This window comes from Branchiostoma floridae, chromosome 12, assembly GCF_000003815.2.
Source record: "Branchiostoma floridae strain S238N-H82 chromosome 12, Bfl_VNyyK, whole genome shotgun sequence".
Classification (NCBI taxonomy): Eukaryota; Metazoa; Chordata; class Leptocardii; order Amphioxiformes; family Branchiostomatidae; genus Branchiostoma; species Branchiostoma floridae.
In genome coordinates this window covers 8,511,347-8,537,110 of record NC_049990.1, presented here as the reverse complement: position 1 = coordinate 8,537,110, position 25,764 = coordinate 8,511,347, and the positions used below count along the sequence as shown (strand labels likewise).

General features: G+C 41.5%; 2 protein-coding genes across 7 annotated transcripts in view; one reads left to right on the top strand and one right to left on the bottom strand.

The window, feature by feature from the left end:
* The first annotated feature begins 543 nt into the window (after nucleotides 1-543).
* On the top strand, nucleotides 544-3,433 carry LOC118426826. Its single transcript, XM_035836369.1, has 5 exons — nucleotides 544-611; nucleotides 720-779; nucleotides 1,396-1,557; nucleotides 1,867-2,070; nucleotides 2,456-3,433. The coding sequence occupies exons 1-5, from the start codon at nucleotides 552-554 to the stop codon at nucleotides 3,389-3,391; spliced, it is 1,422 nt and encodes a 473-aa protein (XP_035692262.1). The 5' UTR covers nucleotides 544-551; the 3' UTR covers nucleotides 3,392-3,433.
* Nucleotides 3,434-4,899: 1,466 nt separating this feature from the next.
* The window catches only part of LOC118426882 (F-box-like/WD repeat-containing protein TBL1XR1), a 44,197-nt gene continuing 23,332 nt past the window's right edge, over nucleotides 4,900-25,764 (bottom strand). For 5 of the 6 annotated variants that reach the window (XM_035836455.1, XM_035836460.1, XM_035836459.1 and 2 more), the window contains exons 3-15: nucleotides 22,621-22,766; nucleotides 19,888-20,068; nucleotides 18,774-18,906; nucleotides 17,041-17,179; nucleotides 16,314-16,385; nucleotides 15,355-15,418; nucleotides 14,948-15,045; nucleotides 14,384-14,566; nucleotides 13,109-13,183; nucleotides 12,572-12,699; nucleotides 11,868-12,033; nucleotides 9,906-10,007; nucleotides 4,900-8,375 (exon numbers count right to left, since the gene is read on the bottom strand). In XM_035836455.1, coding sequence (XP_035692348.1) covers nucleotides 8,343-8,375; nucleotides 9,906-10,007; nucleotides 11,868-12,033; nucleotides 12,572-12,699; nucleotides 13,109-13,183; nucleotides 14,384-14,566; nucleotides 14,948-15,045; nucleotides 15,355-15,418; nucleotides 16,314-16,385; nucleotides 17,041-17,179; nucleotides 18,774-18,906; nucleotides 19,888-20,068; nucleotides 22,621-22,766 — 1,520 coding nt within the window. In that variant the 3' untranslated portion in view covers nucleotides 4,900-8,342. The remainder of the gene's footprint in view (nucleotides 8,376-9,905; nucleotides 10,008-11,867; nucleotides 12,034-12,571; nucleotides 12,700-13,108; nucleotides 13,184-14,383; nucleotides 14,567-14,947; nucleotides 15,046-15,354; nucleotides 15,419-16,313; nucleotides 16,386-17,040; nucleotides 17,180-18,773; nucleotides 18,907-19,887; nucleotides 20,069-22,620; nucleotides 22,767-25,764) is intronic. The other variant, XM_035836461.1, reaches the window with a different exon arrangement.

Sequence of the window (25,764 nt, the reverse complement as noted above, 5' to 3'; positions counted from 1 at the left end):
CATATCATAGTTCTTTTGTCATGACAAGCATTGCGTTTTTATATAGCCCTTTGAAAGCTAGTTCATTTCTCCCAAGAAGGACGCCACATCAGTAATAGTGATGAATTTGTGCGATGAGCTGTTTGTGCGGCTGGTTCCCCGGTGATGAAAAGTGCAGGAAAAGTTGCTCCGTCAGGTGGATAAAAAGCGACGACTAGCGGATTCAGTCAGAAACACTTCAACTTTTCCAACGCAGCGAAACCCAGCAATATAACATATAAACGATGTTTTTGTCCTCGTTTTCTCCAATCCAATCTTGAGTATCTTACATTGAATTATACATTCATTTTATAAAATTTGCTAAATAGTCATTATATCTAATAGGTCAACATATAATCAATTTAGGGATCTTTTACAAGTTTCCATCGTTTCCTTGCGGTGCAAAAGTTTAAAGGTTACAGTCGCCCGCGCTTTTTTTGAGTGCTAGCTTGGTCGCTACCCACTTTTCAACTTTCAAGGTTTTTTCACGACTACATGGGAGTTTCGGTAACGTTACACAACTGCTTTGCAAGATGGTGCAAGAGTTTCACGTTCTACGGTGCTTTTCTTGTGAGACATTCCAAGTCCACCAGGTTCGTATGAACGATAGATCTATGCAGGGGTCATCGATAAAAATCCATGTTTTAGTTTGAAGAGTTGGCCCGTTTTGCTAAAATTGTCTCATTTGAACCCTTTAACAGGTCAAAAAGAGTAACAAGTGGAACTGCAAGCTGTGTGGTGCAAAGCAGTCTGTCAGAAAGGTAAGATAACGCTACATATCGCTACGGACTAACGTAACTCTAACTCAAAAGAACAAGTTATATTTCCCCCGAACGCTGCACTTTGATCCTATCCTGCTAGGTGGCGTCCGTGATCCACGAGTGCCAGCATTCTTGGCAGTGTGCTGTAATGTAGTGCCAGTGACCTCTCTATAAATCTCCTTGTGAGATGACACACAACAGTTGGAAAATATATCGAAGGAAGTTTGTTTTTCTAAAAGATATCACAAAAAATCTTCCTTGCCAGGATTTTTTTCTTTTGTTTCATAATCTGTCCTTATCATGCTTATGTTCTAACTTTACTATGTGGAAGGTTTTCCGTAACCCTTAAACTGCCAGAGTTTCAGCACTATAAAATGCTAGCAGTACCAGGGTTGGCTGCTGACCTCCAAAAAGAACCCCCCGAACAAGGCCGAAGTCCCTAACTTCCGGGGTTTGTGCACTACGCGCGCGCAAAGTTGCTACTTCAGGGGAATACGCTATCACGGATATATCCGGGTGCGGCACACAGGACATGTACATGTGTGCCGGATATATCTGGTTTGGCAGTTTATTAATTGATATAGTTTGGGGTATCCTTTCATCATATCTTCACCAGGAATATGGGCGAGGATCTGGAGCAGACTGTAGGAGACATGTACAGAAACTCAACATGCTGAGAGCCACCATGGACAGCGCACCGCCTACATGTGAGGACACTGATGTTTCAGAACAGGATCCTGAGTGGCAGCCAGATGCTGAAGATGCTACAGATCCTCAGGTGGGATATATCTTGTCATGGTGTTTTGATCTGCAAGTGCGACCTTTCTATGACTAAATTGTGCATAGCTAAAACACATAACATTACATTTGAACTGAACAACAACAAAAAAGATTCTTAACAGCAATTCCAAATTCATGGGAATGAGTTCACTAAATATCAATATATTTCGAGCAGGTGAAAAGTAGGTTCAGGCAAATGAAAATAACTTCATGTTACAAAATGTCCAATAAATTTGAGATAATTTGTCCAACTCTGCCCAAAACTTTGTTCCAGCATCTAAATTTGTGTTTCTTTTTCTCCCTCTAGTGTAGCTACCCAGATCATGGGCAGAAGTCCAGTAAATGGGAGAAGTTTGTGGCCGCCTCAGACAGGACAGATGACAAGGATCCTTCTGACCCTGAAGACACACAGTTCACAACCGACAAGAACACATTCCAACAGAAAAAAGGGAAAGGGAAAAGACAAGGAGAAAGATCGAATGACAGACAAGGCAAAAGACAGCGCTGTGAGGTATCCTAGTATTTCCTACCCATTTTATAACTGATACGATGTAAGCTACCTCCTTACACTTAGTACAGTTACCTTTATGATGGGTTTCAGTGTAGAAGAGTACTGTGAAGTCTGAAAAGTAAATTTAAAAAATGTATATGTATATGTATATAGCCATTTTGTGATAGATACCAACTTTGTTTTTAATAAATGAAATAAATGAATAAAACTGAATGCCTGCAATATAGCATCTTGAAATAATAATTTAAAAATGATTTATTAATTTCTTTTAGTATACTAATTGTATAGAATTACTGTTTACAAGCATTGAAAATAAATGTTATAGTAAGAATTGTTACAATTCAAATAGAGAATGAAAAGGAGATGGTTTTCTTCTTGTTTTCAGGGTGTGGTTCCTGATGTATCTGCTAGGCCATCACTTGTCCAGACAGCCTGGAGACAACCTACAACTGAAGAAGAGAGTTCTCCAATGTTTCAGGAACAAAGAGGTTATTCCAATAACGCTTCACATGACTCATGGTACAAAGATGAAAATCAAGGCTTCCTAGAGAGCAACACAAAATCTCAGGGTACTGCACAGCCAGCATGGCAAGAGATACAGTCATCATCATGGTACATACAGCAGTTAGATACTACAAAGGTGACATACAAAAGACAACATCAGGACTTCACAGAGGAAAACACCCAACCACAAACCACAGGACACCCAACATGGCAACACTTACAGACAACTAGCATCACACCCTCCAGAGTAGCACTACCAGAAACTCTGAAAACAAAAGTTGAGGAAAGCAAGGAAGTTAAACAGCTTGGAGAGGAAGAGAGTTGGAACAACAAGAAAAAAGTGGACAAACGAAAGCCACGCTTGATTGGACAAGGGCAGGGGTCATTGCCCTCAAGTTCAGTGTCAAATTCACGGTGGAGCAAGTTCACCAGCCAGCCAGCTGATGCAGAAGTTGACACGGACGATGATGATGAGACTGAACATGTAGAGAACTATGGTAATAACTCCACCTACAGGGCAAATGATAGCTCCAAACTTGAAACTTCGAGCACACAATATACTGGAATGGAAGACTGTCAAATAGGACAACATAGCAGGGGTTTGCAAGGGGTATTGGGTTGCCATGGTGATGACCCCGCCCTTCAAAGATGCAATCAGCCAATAGCAAAGCCTGCCTGTGACCCCCAGGATGAAGTGAAGACCAGGATGATGGATGATACACAGAACGGTGGGGAGGTGTCGGTGCTGAGGACAGCTGGGTTCTGTACAGGAGAAGACCTGGATGATGTGCTTGGAGAGGATGTTTGGGATCTGTGACACAGATAAATGAGAAATAGATGATTGTTGATAACGCCACAGAAAGTGTATGGCTGGCATCCTCTGCAGACTCCAAATCTTCTGTGAGAGTGGGAAAAAAGGTGTCGGAGAAAGAAAACAAGATGCCTGGATTTTCATATTTAGAGACTATTAACCTTGTAACAGGAATTGAATCAATAAAACATACTATTGCAACCAACAAGTCTTTTATTCCTATAAAATTACCAAATGGAATGAGCGTTTCTGTGACAAAAAGAAATCTGCATTGATTCTTGTTTCTTGATATATAAATTTAGAACATGTTGCGATAGAAGCAATAGTTTACGACATATTTTCCTATGTTGTCCATCGCTGATGTTTACCATCAAATTGACTTGCTTTTGCCTAAACAAATTTGTCACAAAAAGTTTGGAATATCAACTTTGGCAGATCATTTTTTGGTTGTTTCAGCATCAATATCAATGTATATATATATCCATAGAAAGCATGTATAATTCCCTTTCCAACGGTATCAAACTCATTTTCATTGTAAATTCATGGAACGAACCATAAATACAAAAAAATTGCTCACTAACAGTACTTACTGAAGCTGAATTTCAGCCTGCTTGTTTCTGCCCAAAGAGCAGTACACCTGGCAACACCAATGAGAACAGTAGCCCCGAACAGTAGAAGACTACAGCAAACACTGTGCCTCCACTGGCTAATGCTGCAAGATGCGTCCAACACAATGGACGAGTTGTCAGCATGTTGCAGGCGGCACTCATTTTCAAGATAATGATAGTGTAGAGATAGTGTACCAATCGATCGTGTAACAGCCGTAGCTGTTCTCAGTCAACACGGTCCTCACAACTGCATGCGACAACTGTCATCCCATGGTTTTCGGATGTTAGTGTCTGTTTCACCTGAATATGTTGTTTCTATGTCGATATATACATGAAATCTCACTGGGATTAGTTTTCTGATTTGTCATGTATTCTTTACTACATGACACAGTGGTGCCAATAATAATGGTTGAGACAACATATCCCTGATACTACATGCATGCGTATGTACTACAGAAAGCTGTTCTGTACCTATCTTGTACAGGAAAAGTTAGAATGTAACTTACTGGAAAACTGGAGTATTACATGCTAGTCTGTGAAGGCTATATTTACCTAAAGCTAAATGAATAAGCTAAATTTACCTTATGATAGATAGTAGACTCATGACGTGTCTAAATGCTAGTCTGTGTATGCTAGGTTTACCTAAAACTAGATGCTGGAGTTGGTGTACATATAAATTAAATACCAAATGTCCCTATAGTCTGGGTATGCTACTTTACTAGGGTATATACTAAATGTACCTATACTAGTACATGTATACCTAAACGCTAAGTGTACTATATTTATATGAAACTAGATATACGTGTGTATGGTACCCTTACTTTATCTGTGTGCTAGATTTAACTGAACTAAATGCTTGTGTGGTGCTTCAAACACAAGGAGAAATTGCAAACACCAGTTCCGTCATATCAAAATATAGCAATTTTTTTATTCCAGACTGGGTTTTAAATCACGAAAGCTACAGGTTCAGAGGTAGGATTCTTCAGTCAGAAAGTACGCTGAATTAGACACTGCACAGGCCAGCAACTCAGAAGCAAAAAAGCACCTTGAATCAAAACAACAACCAGGGTTAGGAGTCCACACTGCAAGCTGAGCTGAAGTGTAATGCAAGCTTTCTTTTAATACAAAATGTTTCAGAATTGAAAAGTGCATTTTCAAACCATTCTTTTATCAATCACTGGCGCATACGATGAAAAGTCAACATTTTTAGGTGGCAATAATAAGCATGATATTTATTTATGTGAATCAACCTGCTTTATGTTAATCAGAATAATGTTGAGAGATCTTGCCACATTTTCAAAATATGGAAGTTTTGAAAGAAATGTAGTAAATTTTGTAATAGTATACACATGAAACAGATTACTTTGGTAACAGTTTTCATGAGAGAACTCACAAAATGTTTAATAAAAATTAGCTTCAACAACTTCAGCTCAGCTTCCAATGCTGGTTTAAGCAACATATGACATGATCCCCATATCCATCAGATGTCCCGACCATGACAGCTTCGTATGTACAGCAGCACACTTACAACAGACAGTGTGAGTGAACTACATAATCTTATCATCGTCAATGAACAAAACAAGATTCTTTCAGAGGTGCTGCCTGCAAAGAGAGGTGGTAACACTACTAACAGTCCATTTCTAGCAAGGTGATGGGTATGTTGTCCACCCAAGTTGGTTTTGGAAAACTTACGCTTACATTATACAAATGTGCTTTCTTAACTACAGAGAGTACAGAGGCATCTAGGAGTCACAGTCTTCTGGTTCAAATTTGATGACAGAGATGTAGAAAATGATAGAGGAAAAATAAAGATAACTTGTTGAACACTAGCATCTACCAGGCTCCCCTGGTACTGTACTCTGTAGCAAACCAACTCCTCTGGTGTGTTTTCTGTCTATTTGGCCAATTTCTATCATTTTTCCAGCGACCTGGGGCGCTTGGTAGAGGCTAGTTGAACACATTTACATAAATGTAGAGTAGTCAAAACAACAACTTGGGTGTGCAACATACTCTGTGGACTCTGAATGTGACACACAGGTCAACCTTAAATGTCTTTTTGTGTTAATGTCATGGGGGAGGGGGGTGGTGTGGCATGTGAGCATGCAGTAGAAGAAAACCAGCAGCGAATTTGCAGCAAAGAGACCAAAGATTACCACATGACATAATAATACATTGCTAACACTGGACCAACCAGCATTATGGACACAACGCTTGCAAGCTACCTACCAAAAATAGCAATCCCAATATTACAGTGACGTCTCTGGACATTAAAAAATCTAACAGTGCATCTTCTTTGTACAATTCTTTTGAAATATAATCAGTACATATCTAGGGACTATCATACAGGAACAATTTTGTACATACCAACGTTACCAGACAATCATAGATACAAATTGTTTAAAGATCAAGTCTTGCGATTGACCATACAGCACAGGATACATCCAAGTGGAGGGAGTTGGGCAGGGTTTTAACGTTGAGTTCCTTCAACGTAAAAGTCACAGGCAAGCAAACATATCACTTTAACAAACAAGCTGCCAACTATCAATATGACCCTTTCTGGGCCACTATCTTAAATTTGAAACTGGCAGTTTGACATCTGCAGCTACGCAGTGGCACAAACAAAACAGACAAGGTAGTTACTAAAAGCAGTAGACATGGAAAACTTTTAGTCACAATATACAAATGTAGTCACCATGTTATGGTACTATTACCACTAACAAAGAAGCTAAACTGCAAAATGAGCTTTTGCCGGCCAATGGTGGCTGCTAAAGTAAGTGTCTGCTTCATTGAGATGGACCCCTGCTTGGTTGATACATGTACATGTATATCCCCTTAGTTACACACAACAGTGACTGTACTCATCATACGGAATTTATCAAAATCCTCTGTCAGTAGAAAACGTCTGTGCTACAGATGCAAAGAGATAGATACAAACGTGTTTTACACCTTGATTCTGTGTACGTTACAAAGTTTCTTTTCTGCTGAGGATACAAATTTTTTTGTGACAGTTACACACGACCGAGTGAGCAGCAGGAAAAAAATCAGTCCTCCAGCAATGAATCTTGGGACATGACATCACACCAATGCATTCTGGGACTTGACCTCACAGCAGTGCATCCTGGGACTTGACCCCACAGAAGTGCATCTTGGGACAAAAATTCCTTAAGTTGCAACATATGCGTGCTTCATATTGGTTGGCCCCACAGGCCTTTGAAAACAAAGAAAACATCACCACCTGCGCTTGACTGGAGGCTCATCTGCCCTTGTACAGTCTTGGGAATCGAACCAATGCCTTGAGGTTTCTTTCTGAGCGGCTCTGTCATGTGTTTGGATTATAGGACAGTTGACCTGACCTGTGATTTTACCCAAGCAAAAAAAGAAGCTGTCAGTTTTGTTTTTTGAGGATCAGGTAGGAAGGGGGGTGACGATCTTTTTCTGAACACCCGTCTAACCCTTTTTTCATGTTTTTAAATCATCTACCACCCTATTCCGCTCTACTGGCCATTTTACACAATACCCTGATCACTGGATTTATGTACAGTTTTGGTTTGTCACTACTGACCTCCTAACCTTTGACCCCTCCACAACCCTGGGCAGTGATTGGTGCTCACAGTGTCACTTTCTTTGACCATCTGAAAACAACAGCAAAGCCTAACCAAACCAACACACTGGCTCTTGTTCTTTAACCTACTAACCAGAACATCAACAGAGTCGGACAAAAATATACAGGGGCACAACACCGGAATAAATATACAACAGGGGAAAATAATGATCCATACTTCACGATTTGATAATAAGTATACTCATTTATGTGGTGCTTTGGCAGGAGTTAATAAGGATAATACTAGAGACAACACTGAATCATACACTTGGTAACATACACCTAGGGATAAATCATGTGCTAGGCTGGGCTGTATTAAACATCCGTCACTTCAGAGAGGGTGCTTTCGTATGTGGTACAATCAAATGTTGAGTTGAAATCACAATGTCTGTCGCGGTGCACACGCTTTTATCCTTGGGGATACAAGGTATCCAAGTTTCGTCCAATGTGAACGAATTGCTCCTTCCCTTCCCAACGTCCGTCCAAGAGAAGACTTGGGTCGTCCTGTGCTGCTGATCGTGGTGACATGTTCATTCAGGAACTCCTTGGCTCCTCCTCGTTGTCAGGTTCAAAACTGTTCGCCGTGCCGACACCCGATCGCTCCGTGGTCATCTCGAACAGTCTGGTTTCCGATTGGTCACGTTGTGTTCCGATAAGACTCAAAGTCATCGCTGGCAGCGTCAAACTTGAAGAGTTCTACAAACACGATATTGTTCATTCTTTGTACAGTGTGTGTGAGTGTCCCTCATTACTTCAACGTTCTTAAGTCCAACACGCAGACCTGGAATGGCAAAAAGAAAACGTCATTAGCTAATATCATTACCATTACACATCATTTCAATCACAAGTGTGGCCAACCTACTTTACCTTTTCATCTATCAAGATCACTACAAAATCAAACATAGGTATATAAATGTAAGCTCATCTGTGACAGTAGTCAACATTATGTTACAATTCTAAGACCATATATCCGTACACAAAATAAAGCGCTTACCAACAAGCTTTCGATCAGTCGTCTGATCCTTATCAAATAGATTGATAAGGATCAGAGAACTGATCGAAAGCTTGTTGGTAAGCGCTTTATTTTGTGTACGGATATATGGTCTTCAAATTGTAACATAAGACAGGTATATGTATATTTGTAAATTAAGGAAACATGCCAGGCCTTGGAGTCTGACAAGCTCAATAGTTTAAAACCTCCATCTTGTAAAACTCCCTGACCCTACATATAGTTCAGGCTCTCCTATTGTGGCAATAATTGCATTTGGAGTTATCAGTTTCCTAACGTTGTGATTTCTGAAGTTTTATGGCGCATCCACAAAACTGTTTGTACTTTTTACGACCCCACTGAAATGCCCTGATTCCGCACTATAAAAGTCAACAATAGACCATTAGGGCTCAAATAGCGCTTTTTATGTTATATTCTTACCACTGAAAGGTTTTACATTTCCCGGTAAATGCCTGGGCCAATCTTGGCGTGCCATCACTGGTCTCTCAATTATGAGTTCTGCCCAAATTTTCATTGATCTGTGAGGAAACTGCCCATGAAGGACACAGGGTATTGCCATGTCTTGTGCACATTTCATTTCCGTCCCTGTCCTTATTTGGATCCCCAATGAAGTGAAACTATTTTCTATCAGTGGCGAAAAGCAGTTACTCGAGCAACTGAATATGATTTTGGAAACGGTCAGACGTTTCAGATAGCATCCACTATTTTTCGTCAGTGTTTGCTATCTGAAATATCTGAACGTTTCCAACATCAGATCCAGTTGCAACGTTTCTTGAGTAACTGCTTTTTGGCATATCTTACTACCTGGATGTCTAACCTTCATTGACGTATTGTCTATTAGCTTCTTGCTGCTTCTGACAGACTAAGTACTGAACAGTCTCATCCTCTCATTTTGCTATCAGCTCGTGTAGTCTACCCAAAACAAAGGCTATGGTGGGCAGGTTTTTGCTAGGGTTGGTCAGTTTACAGGAAACAATTAATTTTCATAAGCCTAATTCAATGAATACGTCAATCAAGGTTAGACATCCAGTTGATAAGATACGCCAAAAAGCAGTTACTCAAGCAACTGGATATGATTTTGGAAACGGTCATATGTTTCAGATGGCATCCACCATCTTTTGTCAGTGACACTGAAGTGATCTGGGAGAAACTGGTCTTTTATACCCTAGCTATGAATGCAAAAGAGCTGAAGACAATTTTGGATGTCCAATAGGAAACAAGGTAAGACAAACCAAGCTGAAGACAAGTTTGGATTGTACTGGGAAACAAAAGTAAGGTAGAGCTAAGACAATGAATACTTACTGATCCATCTGACGCGCTGGCCCCCACCCTGTCTCCTGTAGAGTTCCAACACACTTCAAAGATGCCCCCTGTTCCTCGGTAGCTATGTACAAGCTGTCCACTCTGGCAAAAAACAAGGAGTAAAACAACATCAGTGGCATCATTGGTTTACAAAGTTTGCAAACAACCCATGCAAACAACCAATAAATACTGTAAAATGGGAAATCTTTCCTATGCTCACAGTTTTCACAATGACATATTCATCACAAACCTACATCACGTGAAAGTTTTATGTGTCTTCTGCTTTACTACCCTTTTTGCTTAATTTTACCACAAACTTAAAAGCACAGCACAAAAGTGAACCCTCACAAACATTTCCCCTTTTCCAGTAATAACCTAGTAATAACCTACCAACAGGAGGTAGAACCGATCAAGTATTGCACAGAGAATGAAATAAAAGGACTACCATTGGCAAGTATCTCCTGATTATGGTAAAAAAAACTTTGTAAACCAGACTTAAGAACACAGAGAATATCATCTACCTTCACCATTGAGCTGATCATTCTGCATGTAGAAAGACATTGCAAACGCAGGACCATAATCAAATAGAATTTCCAAGCTAAAAGGATGGTATCAAATGATCGCTCTTTTACCCGTAATATCTACCCAAAGACTTGGTTGGAGGATCTTTTAAATTGCATCTTAGACAGAAAAATGTAATTTTGACAGGGTGCTATCGGCATTTCGGAAATGACTTTTGAAATTCAGTGCGATTGGTAGGTTAACGGCCTATACCACGGCGGCACAAGTTTTCTAATCAATTCTGGGTCCTGACAGGAAGGATTGGAACCAAGGACAGAAGTGTTAACTGAAGAAATCAACCCTAACTGGGGGAAATCTTCTACCTCATCAGCCTCTGCAAAAATCCATTAGAATCTCCGCCCAAGGCCAAGGACTACGACACAGCCTGGTGGTTTTCCGACTCCTCTATGAGGGTCTGGATGCCTTTTTTTGTCAGGCGTAGCCATCTATTTCAGATCACCATTAATCATGCCAGCTGCTCTGAGTCAATACTGAGCACTGTCAGTTAATAATTTCTTATCTAGACTACACTATTAAGCATTATTGACAAATTCTCCATATTGCATAGGCAAATACCAGGTTGCCCCAAAAAGTCACAATGGAAAGTCCGGTTGTGTCTGTTTTACTGCTTGTTGAAATACCCAAATCTAGACAAGTGCAGCGTGTGTAGCAATGGGTAACAATTTACATTAAGCACTGCCATCTTCCTGAATTCACAGTTAAGCCTTCTAGCCCATCTAAATTTAGTATAGAGTATTGCCAGATCCCCCCATGCAGACCCTTCTGATAGAGGGAGTGCAGAGATCTCATCACTGACCCATTTGGACCCTTCATGGTACACTACACCGACTAAGCCCCTATTAACTCTGCTTCACTGGACACCAAACCCAACCTGATATTCATAAATATTCAACACTAGTCTTGAAGGGCAAGGAGAAATGCTAAGAAAGAATTTCAGTAGGTAGTAGTATTCCATACACAATGTTTGGGTTGCAAAAAGTAACCCATGAACCTATAAACATTTATCTTTGACTCATCAACACTAGTCTTTAAGGGCAAGGAGAAACATTAAGGAAGAATTTCCGTATGAAGTATTCCATGTACAACGTTTGAGTTGCAAAAAGTAACCCATGAACCTATAAACATTTATCTCTGATGACTCATCAAAACTAGTCTTGAAGGGCAAGGAGAAAAGTAAAGCAAGAACGTCGGTGTTCCATATACAATGTTTGAGCTGCAAAAAAGGAACCCATGAACATAGCTATCTATATTTATCTTTGACTCATCAACTTAAGGACTTAGGTTTGACACAGTTCACATGTCTTAATGAACTGCTCCATTTTAGTGTAGTTTAGACAACATTTTTCCCTAGACCTTAGCCTCAGGGAACATGATGCGTACCTGTGTATTCCATATATGGACACATTTGTCGAAGGACCCACTGGCGAGGTACTTGCCGTCGGGACTGAAGGCGACACTGTAGACCGGTTCTTGGTGCTTGGTGAGCGTGTGGATGCACACCCCTCTTTCTACGTCCCATAACCTCACTGTCGAGTCGAATGATGCACTGGAATAAACCAGAACCATCGGTCATTCAAAGACATCAGGAAATCATAAAAAAACTGTGGTGATGGGAGAAAGTTGTGAAAAGATGTCCTTTTCTTCATTTCTGTTAGTTGGGTTATTGGTTCTTTTTATTTCTCTTTCTCTCTCCCTTCCTCTCTCTTCAAACTTAAAGTGTAAGTTAGAAGGAAAAATACTTGCATCCTTTTTTCCCGAACAAAACTTTCATTTTTCCCTACCTCCAAATTTAATCCTTGCTGACATTGTTCCCTTTACAGTGATGCTTGGTACAATGCGTAATGCTCCTTTGATAGTCAATGGTCCCCTTACATGTACCAGGCTAACATGAACTGCGCATTAGTGTTTTTCATCGTGAACTCTTCACTGCGAACTTAAAACCTACAGCAAACCCTTCATGTCTCTTAACCTTGGAATAAAATCCCTGCTAACATTTTCCCTTTGGCAGTAATGGGGTGCAATGCCTTCTATAGCCAAAAGTGCAATGCCCCATTGATACACGGCTCACTTTTCACAACCCTTACCTGGCTAACATGAGCTGTGCATTCGGGTTGTTGGTGCCGGGACCTGTGGGACTCCACTTGATGGTGTAGATCTCCTTGGTGTGAGCCTGGAGGTCGTGTACACAGCTCTCCTGTTTCATACTCCAGATCTGTGCACAGAGAAAGGGAACATTAGTTATGAGTGTAATGCTTTCAGTGTGCGTTAGTTAATGTAACACGGAAAAAGATAAAGACATATGTTTAGTTTTGAACGTTGTTGTTGTTGTTTCTACAGCAAGGTGTAATCTTTAACAAGGAGAGATTGCTTGCCATTCCCCTTTTAACATGCCACATTCATTTTCATTTACTGATGAAAGATGTACACATTTCTGAAAATATGGTCATGTTGTAGGGATTGAATCAAATAATAATTTTATTGTATTCAGGATTCAAATCCTGGATGACCAATGTTCACAAACATTTCAATCGCTGATGTGTGTGAGTGTATGCATGTGAGTATTCGTGAGTTTGCTTGTTGGTATCTAAGCTTAGCTTGACTGTCGGTTGGCTCACACTTACCTTGAGTGTCATGTCGTCTGAACAGGAGGCGAGCAGAGTTCCTGAAGGATCCCATTTGATGGCATTCACTTCATTCTGGAACACACAAATGGACCGAAAAATGTCTCAAAATTGTCCTCTGTATCGTAGATCAAGCAACATGAAACAGCAGTACAATTATCAACATCAAATCAAATACTGCTGGGGGGGCTCCTAAATTACTATCTTGCTTGTGGACCTCAACAACTTCTCAAACACAAAAAGTTTCATACATCTAGAGCCATAGGTGTGAACACACGAACACATCGAAAAGCAATACACTAAGACTGCACTTGATTGTATATTTTTCAAAGATCAAAGATAAATATTTTTCTTGTGTTGAAGAAAGATCTGTATATCTGATACCCAGTTATCATCTATATCACAATCATACACTGTAATGGTGCTACAGACCATCACATAATGGAACACATGTCACTAGAGAACTCAAGCCAAGGTAGGCATTTGGAAGCAACCGAGCTTGATGGAAAGCTAGCGATAAGAAGTATCTCTTAAGAGCCCATCATCATCATCCTTTGCCAAGCTGTTCTCTGGGTGCGATGATAAGAAGTGATGGTAATGGTCTGGAGAAGATTTATGGTCTCATTCACGTATTACTCCAAAAGAGTGGGTACCCCAAAAGAGTATCGAACCCCAAGAAAGTAAAAATTTGCTTATAGCAGCAAGAAATTACCTTGTAGCCAGCCCAACTGATCTCAAAGGCAAAAGTGGTGAAAGATTGAAATTTGAGGGGCATGGCTAAGTGTATTTGTAATTGCATAGAAGGGGATTGTGTTAAATGAGGTTGTTTTACATGGTGTAGGCTTCATGTGCTCAATGTAGAATGACTGATATAGGTACATTTCCTGCAGGGGTCCATCCCAGTGTGAGTGGATCAAACCTTACAGTGTGTCTTAGACAGCTTATATGGCTTGTACCTGCTGTATACAAATGGTGACTGCTACACCCAGGGCTGTCTCAAGTTTTGAATTTCTTTCCATCTCGCTCATTGTTTGGGAGCCAATGTTGCTGATTTTCGTTGTAAAACCTATTATCTTAAGCTTACGAAAACATATTTCCATCAATGTATGTACTGAAGTTCAGATTTTTGGGATGGAAGCATGAAAATTTCTGTCCGTCCTGACAAATAAATTTCCATCCCAGGACGGAGGGACAGGTCCTGGAGACAGCCCTGGCAACACCTAAAGGCTGTTTACTACTTGTGTAAAACAAATGTTCAAAATCAGCCCGACTTACGGAATGCCCCTGGAATGTCTTGATGGGTTTGTCCATGCCGAGTTTGCAGACATGGATGCACATGTCCGTGGAGCACGACGCGAAACTCGTGTTGCTCTGCCAATCCACGTCCAGCGCGGGCGCAGAGTGGAACGGGAACTGCTGCTTCGCTTCCCCTGAGTGAGCGTCCCAGATAATTGTGGTCTACAGGAGAAACAAGACAATCAGTATCCTCAGAGTTCCTAGATTTGGTTAGGACGTTAAATTGAGGTCCTGTGTTTGAGGAGACCCACACCTCGAGCAGGTTAAACTTAAACAACCCACTGCACTTATCAAATATTCTGTGTTTTTTGGGTGTGTTGGTTATGAATAACTATGAGCCTATCAGGTTTACCTAAAGACAACATTTATGGCTCTCTGATTTGCTGAGAGTTGTTTACTGGCTACGCATTCAACAGTGAAAAGTTAAGGCCTATAACGGAGAACCAAAACCAAGGAACTTCTTATGGATAGAATGCAGGTTTGGCTCTGCACAGGAGAATGAGTAAATTACACACAATATAAAATGAAGATAGTACAGCTTACCTTATCTACACCTGCGCTAAGTAGGTAATTCCCTTTTTTATTCCACTTCAGCGCAAATATGGGACCTTTGTGCTGGCCTAACGTCGTGACCAACCGACCTGCCAAACAACAAAAAACCTCATTTACAAAAAATACTGCAGTAATTCAGCTCTGAAACAGCAATACCAGAACTTTCCTTATCAGTCCTTTCCATACACACCAGTCCCAAACCATAAATGTGTACACGGTACAGGGCTTACTTAATGATCCTTAATACAAATTTGACGAAAATATATTTGAGCATAAAACAATCCTTCAGAAACCTTTGACAACATCTAAAACGTATCATTCATACTTGGAAAACCATTTCACAATGCCTTAATGAAAACCAGCAATCATAGACAATGGTAACATGAAGTAATACTTACCGTCTGTGGACCAAATTCTTGCGAATCCATCGTACGACCCTGTTGCTAGGAGTGTTCCTTCTGACTGTGAAAAAAACAAAACCATGTTTTCATGGAAGGGATACTCGAAAAACGTGAAAAACAGAAACTAGAAACAAAGACGACACAGACACGTACACAAAACGACACACATTACTGAGAAGTAGGTTTAGGCAAGTTAGGGTCTTTTCCTGGGAAAAACTTTCTGATCTTGTATGGAAGAAAAAAGGAAGACGTGAAAATATTTTGTCTTTTTTAATACTATCTCATGTACCTAAATATTTCGAATCTGGACTTCAAGAGAAAGCTAGTTCTGCAGTGTCGAAACAACAGGGAATTTTAAATTGTTTCCTTTCCTAAATACTTTGGCTTTATTGCACCCAAGTATCTCTTCCCAAAAGAGATTTGTGAAAAGGTACCATTAAAACTGGCATTGAAAATATTGTTCTTTCAGGGCTTAGAATAAAGGGCATCAGTATTCCTCAGAAACCTATCACCATGTTTGAAATACAAAAATCTTTGTAGCAAATGTTTTCTTTATGCCAATACGGAGATGCCAGTATCAAGGAATTCTGAACACCTCTACTTTAACATCATGAAACAGTCAGTCCTTTCAAACCTGCCACTGTTTAAAACATGCACATTAGACAGTTGTTGTACATGTATTTTAATTTTCTTTCTGTAGTGGATAGAATAAACCATCTCAGACAGCGGCGAAAGTCCTCATCTGGAACAGAAATCCTTTTTATAAAAGGAAACTCCTCTCCTTTATTCAAGGTCACCCCTTTGTCAAGGTCACCATTTCCAGTGACCAGAATCTTGACACATTCGGCAGCCGAGCACTCGTCCGGCCACCGCCACATCGAAAAAGAAGAGGTCATGCCAGGTCATGTCGATCGATGGATCGAGTTACGGGTAAAACGTGGACACGAGGTACTCACGTTCCAATCTAGGGACGTGACATCTTTGTTGGACGGTACTTCTTGGTCGCCTTCCCATGGCTGGGACTTGACCTTCAACGAAGCAAACGCCGCATTTCAGTGTCTCTACGATTCGTAGCAATACAGTGAAACCTGTCCATTTAGACCACCTCAGCAAGAGATTTTTTTCCAATAGCAGAGAGGTTTTTCTTTCTTTCTTTTTTTCTTTCAAGAAAACTGTCCGAATTCTAATTAGTAGGAGGAAATGAAAAAGAGCAAACCTTCTGCGTGCCTCCAAGAGATGTGCCATTGAGAGGGGAATAAAGGGGGCATCCTTCCTTTTTTTAACAAAGCTTATTACATCAATGTTAATTTTGCAGGAGCGAGAATAGATGGAACAGAGATCACAGAGATAGGTTTCACAATGGAAACACAGCAATGTCTTGCGAGACGTCGGACAGGCATTAATACCGTACACATGAATGACACGGGATACGCAAAACACCGTGGACAAAGAACACACATGTGAAGCCGATGTAAAGAGGGGTTAGAACCACAGAAACGTGGCGTACTTTGGTTTAATTTGCACATTTTTACTAGTATAAAGCGGGCAAAAACACCAGCAACTCTTGGCTGGTGGCATTTACGTCAAACGGGTGGGCGTAAATGGTGGTCTTTACACAGGATTCACTGTATTTGGATTAAACAAGCGCTATAACGAGTCAGTTTCTTTGATTGACGGACTCACGTTCCAGTCGAGCGAGGTGACGTCCTTGTTGGAAGGGACCTCCTGCCCGCCCTCCCGTATACAGTGCCGGAGCACCAGCTGGTTGGCACTGTTGTTGTTTGCTGTCAAGTTCCATATCCTGGCTGTGGAGTCACCAGACCTGGGGGAGGGGGGCATAAAGTTTAGTTAACACAAAGTTCTTACTTATTTTGGTGGAACAACAGTACTTCGCCTATAGGATTTTAGAATCTAAGACCCCATTGCTGTTGTTTGCTGTCAAGTTCCATATCCTGGCTGTGGAGTCACCAGACCTGCATGATGGACAGAAGGGGGAGGGAAACTTTAGCAAAAGCTCAGTTGGTACTTATTTCAGTGGAAGAACAGTACTTCGCCTATAGGATTTACATGGTCAAAGACCGCACTATTGTCAAGTTCCATATCCTGGCTGTAGAGTCACCAGACCTGTGGGATGGACAGAAGGGGGAGGGGGCGATTACAAACTTTAGCAAATGCATGTTGTTGGTAGTGGTACTATCAGTACAGATCTTGATTATGTTCCCATCATTAAATCGCAATTAAAAGACAAGCGATTATCAGTTAAAACGCGAGTAGTTATACGCGCAATCACGTCTAATTGCATCTAAGCACGTTTAGACAGCCAATGAATAGATTTCAGATCAATATCCTGATTTAACCAAGAATTACACCACATTTAATCAAGATTTCATCACAATTAAAATGAGCGGAAAGGGAACATAATTGAGATCTGCACTGTATTTTGCAGGAAGTACAGTACTTCCCCTATGGGATTTAAAGGGTGACATTCAATGTGACAAGCTTAAGCACTTCAAATTTTATAGTAAGGTGCAAAAGAAAGGTACAATAATCAAAGATGTTTGCCTTCAGATTACAATCTACAATAGCTGCAAGAAGCAGAACTCCAGTTTGAAGCTCTGAGTAAGATGTCTGACAGACATTGAAATGTCAAATGCCAGCTCCTTCCTTTTTTTGAAGCTTCAGCGACATTTGACCTTAACTCCTAGGTCACTGACCTAGCCAAGCCAATCAGAGGGGAGTTAAAGTCGATAACGATCTGGAGGTTCACCCAAGGCTGCATGCCTCCTGTTCATTGGAATGTATTTAAGTGGGGAATGTTGGGCTATTGATCTAAACAGGATTATTGACAGTTGACTGGCTGGCTGTGGGTGCAGGTATGCCCTGTTATTCCAGGTCACTCAACCCAGGCAGTGCCTCCACAATGGGCTTCATAGAAACATTGAAAGTGGACATATCTATGTGAGAATCAATATCCTAAAGACGAGTCCATTTTGGAGAACTGATGGGGGGGTAGTTTTTTTTTTTTCAAAACTTCACAATTGGGTTGATATCATCCCAGATTTGGCAGAGTATCCAACTCATAGCCTGATTAAATCTTGCTTATAGCAGCCCGCCCAACATCCGCCGGGCCCCTCCGCGGAGGGGCTAGTTACAGCCCTGGACAGTGGAGTTTGCGTTACACAGACTATCCGACTCCCAATGACATTTTAATTGTAAAATCCTGTCTTAATATAAACTTGGTTTTACCTTGGTTTCATTGGGTTTTTACTCGGTCAAAAATCCTGTCCCCTGATTTTTTTATTCATTTTTTTCAGGCCCAGTTTTTTTCTACTGGTACAAATTTAATTTTGTACCAGTATGATATACCATTACCCACCCCTAGTATGCCATAAACAATAGAAAAATGTATCCCGTACCCTGATGCTAGCATGTCACTTGTAGGGTTCCATGCACAGATGAAGACCTCTGATTCGTGGCCTCTCAGTACCGTCGCCTTGCTGGGTGGGATCTCCATGGTGCCGTCCACCTCCATAGCATCTACATGGTTCGCTAGAACAAAGCACAACAGAAAACTGCTGTTAAGGCTAAGAGCCTACTTAGTTTTCTAGAATTCACTTGTTCTATCGGGCAAACAAATAAAAAAATTAACTTGCCCGAACCAACTTTTCACTAGATCAAAATTCAAATGTCACTTTTATACACATTTTCACTTTCAGCAAAGAAATTCTTATTATTGCCTCTTTTTTTCTATGTTGACCAATGCATGATGTCTTGACTGTAAAAAGGAAATAGTATATGGGGTAGGTCATGCACTTGCCCGATTAGCAATTTCAATTTCAGGCCAGTCAAAACTCGGCAGAAAAATGACAATATACTTAAAAAATGATATGGCCAGTAAATTTTTGAAAATGAGCGTGTCCCTGCTATACTCACGAGCACCACCTAGCAGGATGTTGTTCAACTGCAGGCTATCATACATGTACATATTCATTGCAGTGTACAGAGTGAGGCAAATGACCCTTCAAAAAGCTCCAAATAGCAACATTTGTAGTTGTGTATTGGGTTTTTGGTCAGTATCCTCCACTTTCAGATAAAAATCTTTCACAACTGACAGATTTTTGTTGGTCTCTGAGGCTAAATCCACTCTAGTTTGTTTACGTATTGGCTTTCCTATCCTGGTTAAAGTTTGTAAACAAACATTCAAACAAAGCACCTTTCCTGGAACTAAGATTACATCACTGGCAAACAACTTTCACTCAGAAAGTTAAGTCAGGTCACTCAGAAAGAATAAGTTAAAGCTTATTTCAACTATATTATCAAGTAACTGTACTATAACACAACTGTGCCAGACTCATTTGTTACTAAATTTTACAAGCTTTTAAAAGTCTCAAATTGAATTTTGTTCTTCTGTTGATATACATGTAATGCAAGTATGTAGGTTTCGTCAAATTCTTCGTCTACACAGCACAGGTATAACTAATATGTGTACAGTACACAAATATTTTTTTGAGAAAGAAGATCTCGACTCACTGTCTACATTATTTGTGGTGTCCTCCCCGTTAATTTGCGCCTCTGCCTTTGCAGCGTTGGCTACTTTTTCCGCCGCGATCTTTTCTCGAAGCGCCTGCGACCTGGACTGCACGACATCCGGCATCACGGCGTCGATCAATGACAGCGCCTCGATGCCTCTGTTGTCTAGAATTGTACCATCCTGCAATAGAGATTTTTAAAAAACTGAGCTGTCTTCTTCCCGAAATCCAAAGAATTTGACATCTCTGGTGTATCATCAACATCAAACTTAAGTCTCTACACTTTTCTGAAGAAAAAACAATACAAAGAATGCAATTCTGGTAACATATAACACACTATTCCACAACCCCCCCCCCCCTCTAGGGTAGGTATCTTGACACTACATCAAAACCACAAAAAGCTTTTAAACTGATGAAGCATGTTCTGAGTACGTGGCAGCAAAATGTAGCCTTGACAAAATCAGGCACTAACATTGCCTGAGGCTACGATATCGTTCTGAAGGTCAATGTTTCAACCGTGTGACAGATTCACCGTAGGTTTGACTAGTGGAGATCATTATCAACCAGTAATTAAATGTCTTTTCCTGCAAGCCACTTGCACAACCGCCTGACATTTACACGAAGGAAGAGGCGATGGTGGTTGAGAAAATGTCAGGAGCCATTAGCGATCAGTGGGCTCACGTGCCAAATCCCTGCCGCACTCACAACGAGCACTCTCCATTAAACTGTGCGAAAGGGCTTTGGACGGGTATCCACGTGAAACGTTCAGGGACAGACGTTCAAAATACACCAGATGTCAGCTTGGTAACAGTGCTCCAATAGTTGCAACTCTGGGACATGGAATTCAAACTTTCAACAAAGGAGTAAGAATAAGGTACAGAAAGGTTGGCACTGAAATATAGGCCACAGGGAGGGGGGGGGGGGGATCCATCCCGATCCATCAATCAATTTCATTGAGTTGAAAAGGAAGATAACTGTTCACAGCGGCAAATGAAGATCTTCTCTTATTGTCATCAGTTTACTTCATGTTCTACGAAAGGCTCTGCTGAAATCAAATTCATACTTCCATCAAGGATATCCAAAATATAAACAGACTATATTCGGGAAAGTAAAAATAAAATGAATATCAGGGGTTCATTATTTAAGGATTATCACCCTGCCATTTCATATAATTGCTTTTTTGAAACAGACGTGGCACATACCCATACACAATGATGCCAGATCGGGAGCCCTGTTAAGAGGTCCCTATTGGTACGGCCATCAATTTCACCCTAATGTAAGTAGGGCATGGGGAATGGCAGGTATACAGGTGGCTGTTTTCTTAGATTTTTGTGTGTTAATCCCTCTGAAGTGTAGGGGCTGGCCAGGGGATTAACTCCTGAAAGAACAAACAAGTCCCTGGACGTGGCGCCCTTAGCATGTCGCCCGGGAGACAATATCGAGCCAGGCATCCATGCCGCCCCGTGTGTGACAACCCGCGGACCCTCCCGGCCGTCCACAATGGACTCATCCATCACGTCCCGTCACGGGGGCAGGTACCCGTGTCCGCGCCAACAATGACTCCTTCCCGTGCTGCGCCTCGGCGTAATGAAACACCCTGACTCACGATCCAGATCATTTATTTTGGGGGACGTCGGGGATGGATGGGGTGCTCCGGCCCCGCACACACAACAGAGCGGGGATATAGAGTGTCCACACCCCATACAGGAGGGTCTGGGTGCCAGTTCTGATTAATGATCATTGAAACAAAAGACAGGATTTCCTAAACCTTGATCTATCATCAGCTCCGGCTGTTTAGTAGCCATTCCAGGCACTTAACACTCCACTAATGCCCTACACTTCCACAGAGTGGTACAAATGTCGTCCTCCAGGGCTCTCCTTCAGAAAAAACACTTGGACGAGGAAGAGAGAAAATTCATGTTTTCGGTTTTGTCGCTAGTCCATTGATAGCATTTTCTGTATTTTCCATCTATATTCGATACCGCAATACTTGTTGTTGTTTGTTTTTGTTTTTTTCACTGAAGAATGGGAACCAATAGAGAACTTCAGTCAGTCTCAAATCAGTTAAGCATAACATTATAATTCTACTGTGAAGGGGGAGAGGGGCTTAATGGCAGTGAGATCTGGGGGAGGTGCATCTTTTCTGCTTAGCCAGTTTTGTGCCTGGACTGTTTCCAGAAAATGTCAGCCAGTCTGAGATATACTGAGGCGTTGCCAGAGTGGCACTTCCTTTCTCGCTGGCTCCACAGTTGGCTGCAGTCTCCCTGTGTCTGATACCGCACTCAAAAGATAGCACCCTCATCAATCTTATACATGGGGCTGCCTCTTGTGAACGCCTTTTTGTGCCTGTTTAGGTTGTACCTGCACTGACCACTCAAAAGGGCAGCCCATTGGTTTTAAGTATGACCGCCTAGGTGAATTAGATTTTTTTCTTCTTCCTTTTTACATCCTGTCGGACGATCTGTTCGATGGGCTCAACCATGGCAAATTTTGTTTTAGTAGAATCATTTGGTAGCCTGATTTTGGCATCTATTTGTTAAAACCTCCCTGACTACTTGGATTTCACAATTGAGGCAGCTTTATTTTCACACATGCTCACATCACTTTTGGGATGCCCAGAGGATGTCACCCATACCTAAAAAGTAGGAGTGTAAGGAGCCCAGTAGAATACGGATGGTACCCAGGCTTATATAACCCCATCAGTATGGCCTAATGTTACTTGTGCAGTACTTACTTCGTTAATACTGATCTCTGCCTCCACATACTGTAGTCCCTTCTGTATGATGGAGATGAGTGCGGCCGGAGGAACCAGCGCTCCGTTGATGTTGGACTGGCTGATGTGACTCTCGATGCCAAACGTGAACGCCGAGTGAGTGAACCCTGTGTGGAAAAAACAAAAAATGGAAATGTCCAGTCAAATTCTTAAGCTACGAAAAGGATTTTTTTCTAGGATCAACCCTGATTAATAAAAAAAGTAAACTCTTTTGTCAGATTGTAAAAACATACTGCATATCTGGAGACTTTGCAATGATTTTCAGTGACATATCCAGTACAAATTCATTACACCAAGAATAAGCATTTCCCCCAATGCCACCTCGACCCATGGAAAGAGGTCTGCCACAGCTGACAGGGCCAGGCTAAATAAAGGGGGTTCATTCATCCATTCATTCATTCATTCATATTTTCATTCAATCTTCTTCATCTTTGAATCAACTTCTCCAAAAGATGTCTTCCTTAAACCTTCATGTGGATACAGTAGGTTGTTATGTTAGAACTAAGTTATAGCCAAAAAAAGCTTTTTATTATGATTCTGAAATGTGTCAATGCTTTTACCGGGCACTTAAATCTGCTTTTGCGAAACACCTGAACACAGTGCTGTTACAGCAAGTCTTGTCTCGTGCTTGACACATACAAATGTATCCCCCCTGCCGTACTTAAAATTCTACTGCTGTGCGCTGGCCTGATTAAAGCAGAGCACGTGCCCATGGCAACTCAGCTGAGTAATAACTCAAGCCAAAATAGAACTAATAAACCGCACTTTCTCCTGTTGAAAGATTGCCCCGATGCCGCCGCAGGTTCCCCCTTCCGTCCCCCCGCAAGGGGATACGTGAGGAGACGAATGAGTCGTACCCATGGTATAATTGGTTTTGATCCAAATGAGGGAATAAATCCTTCTAGAAGGACATTAGCAAACCTCTCGTCCCAAAGGGCCCTATTGTTGTCTTGGGACAAACTCCCATTGCAAGACAGTCACAAATCACCCTCCCCGCATTCCTTCACATCACAATAGAAGAAATACAACTTTATCGCTACAAAAATATTCCCCCTGTAAACATCCTTTTCTTCTTCTTTTTTTCAAACGGAATCGTGTCTCAAGCAGCAATTCCAATACATCAACTGCGAGCGCTATACTACATGAAACTCTGACAAAAATGCAGCCAGGCGGTGTCAACACAGACCAGCGGGCAACAAAACCGGCGCTGTCGGAATTTTCCACTCCTTTGGACAGAGCGGAAATATTTACTCAGGGTGAAGTTTCCCAGGACAGGGCGCTCTGCTCGGCTGGGAACGGGACAAAGGAGCTGCCAGGCCATGTCAGCCTGTCCACCCACTCTAGTGTTTCTGTGCCTGAATAAATGGAGGGAACTGAGGGGTCTGGATGGGTGGAAAAGTAGGTCAACAAAGGCAGCAGGCAGGGGCAGCAAAGGGAGGGCTGAGGGCAAGGGGGCGGAGTCTGGGAGTGACAGAGACTGATAAGGAAGTATTTGCAGGGGTGACAGACCTGCAGGACAAGTGATGATGATGATGATGAGATGGTCTGGAGCAAAAGAAGGGGCGGTTCCAGGTTGCCATCACAGTTGTGGAAAGCTCAAAATAAGATTACAATTCTAGCGCCTACCTATCTTACTCAAGAATTGTATGTCTTTGAAAATTTTGGTGAGAATTTTCAGTATTTAAGATGGAACAAGTAGGGTTAAGCTTTCCTAGAAAGTTTGGTTTTACCAGTTTGCTAGCATAGGGGCAGATCTGAGTTGTGTGGTCTAAATGTTCACAACAAGCTGGGAAAAGGGCTTTTCGAGGAGGAAAAATCGGAACAAGACTTTCATGTATGTTAAAGGCAAATATTTAATTCTATGACATCTGAATATACAAAAGGAACAGGAGTAAAACATGGATGGAAAAAATACAAGTAGATGATAGAACATGATACATTTACTATATCTTTATCCATTTCCTATGCCATAGAAAATATACCCAGTTATTTGTACATATGAGTAGGGCCATCTCCCAGCTAGCTACAGTGTACATGTACCGCAAGCAAATGAGATCTAACTTCAGCGGCTAATGATAAATTACCGAAGCGTTTTAAGCACTGATTACTAAGCGAGCCAGAAAGCTACACAGAGTGAATACAAATTACAACGGAGACATATGAATACCGATAGCGAGCAGAAAGAAAAAATATCTATCAAACGCAGAAGCCCAGGAGTTTTTGAGTGTGAATATTGATTTTGACACGATCTGAAGAAGCCTAAACCTACAGTGTCAACTTGAACAGCTTAGCCATTCACAGTTCAATGATGAAGAACAGGGGATGCTGTCTGAAACGTCTGACTCTGTTAAGACTACCGCCAGCCGAGTGATTTATTTCGTGCACTACATTATGTACCTGGGTGTCTAACCTTCTTCATCAAGCTAGTGTACTCAATAGCTCTCTTGCAATATTGGAGAACGGGCTGATCCCGCGGTAAATTAACGGAGGACCTTGAAACGTTCCCTTCCTTCTGGAGCTTACCGATAATGCCTCGCGTCTCCCGGCGGCACTGCGGTTCTTAGCCATACGGGTACGAGAGGACGCTGATAGACGGAACGCTTCAATAAGCAGCCTTTTACATATTTCCTGTGCCATAAATTACCCCGTGATTTAGCGTTTCTCCGATGACTTGGCTGTTATGGTTGCCGCCGCACACCTGGACGCCCTAGGGGATCGTTTTCGCTCTGCCAGTACTAACGGCTTTCACGTCCCCCAAGACACTTGACTTTGATTTCAAAAGGGCATCTAGAAAGGCTTTTAACGCGCTCAGGCAGAATTTTAATGGCAACTCCCCCAGGTGCCTTTCTTCTCAGACTTACCGTCGCTGGAGAAGCAAGGAGATTTTTCTTAAGTTTGCGCCATTCTAACTTTGAATTCTGCAGCCGTGACAAAAAAAGCATTAGGCGCTGCCGACAGAAAAGCTTGACCTATACAGTACAAGTTTTGAACACCCCCCGCTTAAGGCGAATCAGAGAGAGTATATTACATCTTCTCTTCACTACAGGTTTACTTTTCATACACTGTTCAGTATGAAAATCCCTCTATAGAATTATCAGCACTCTT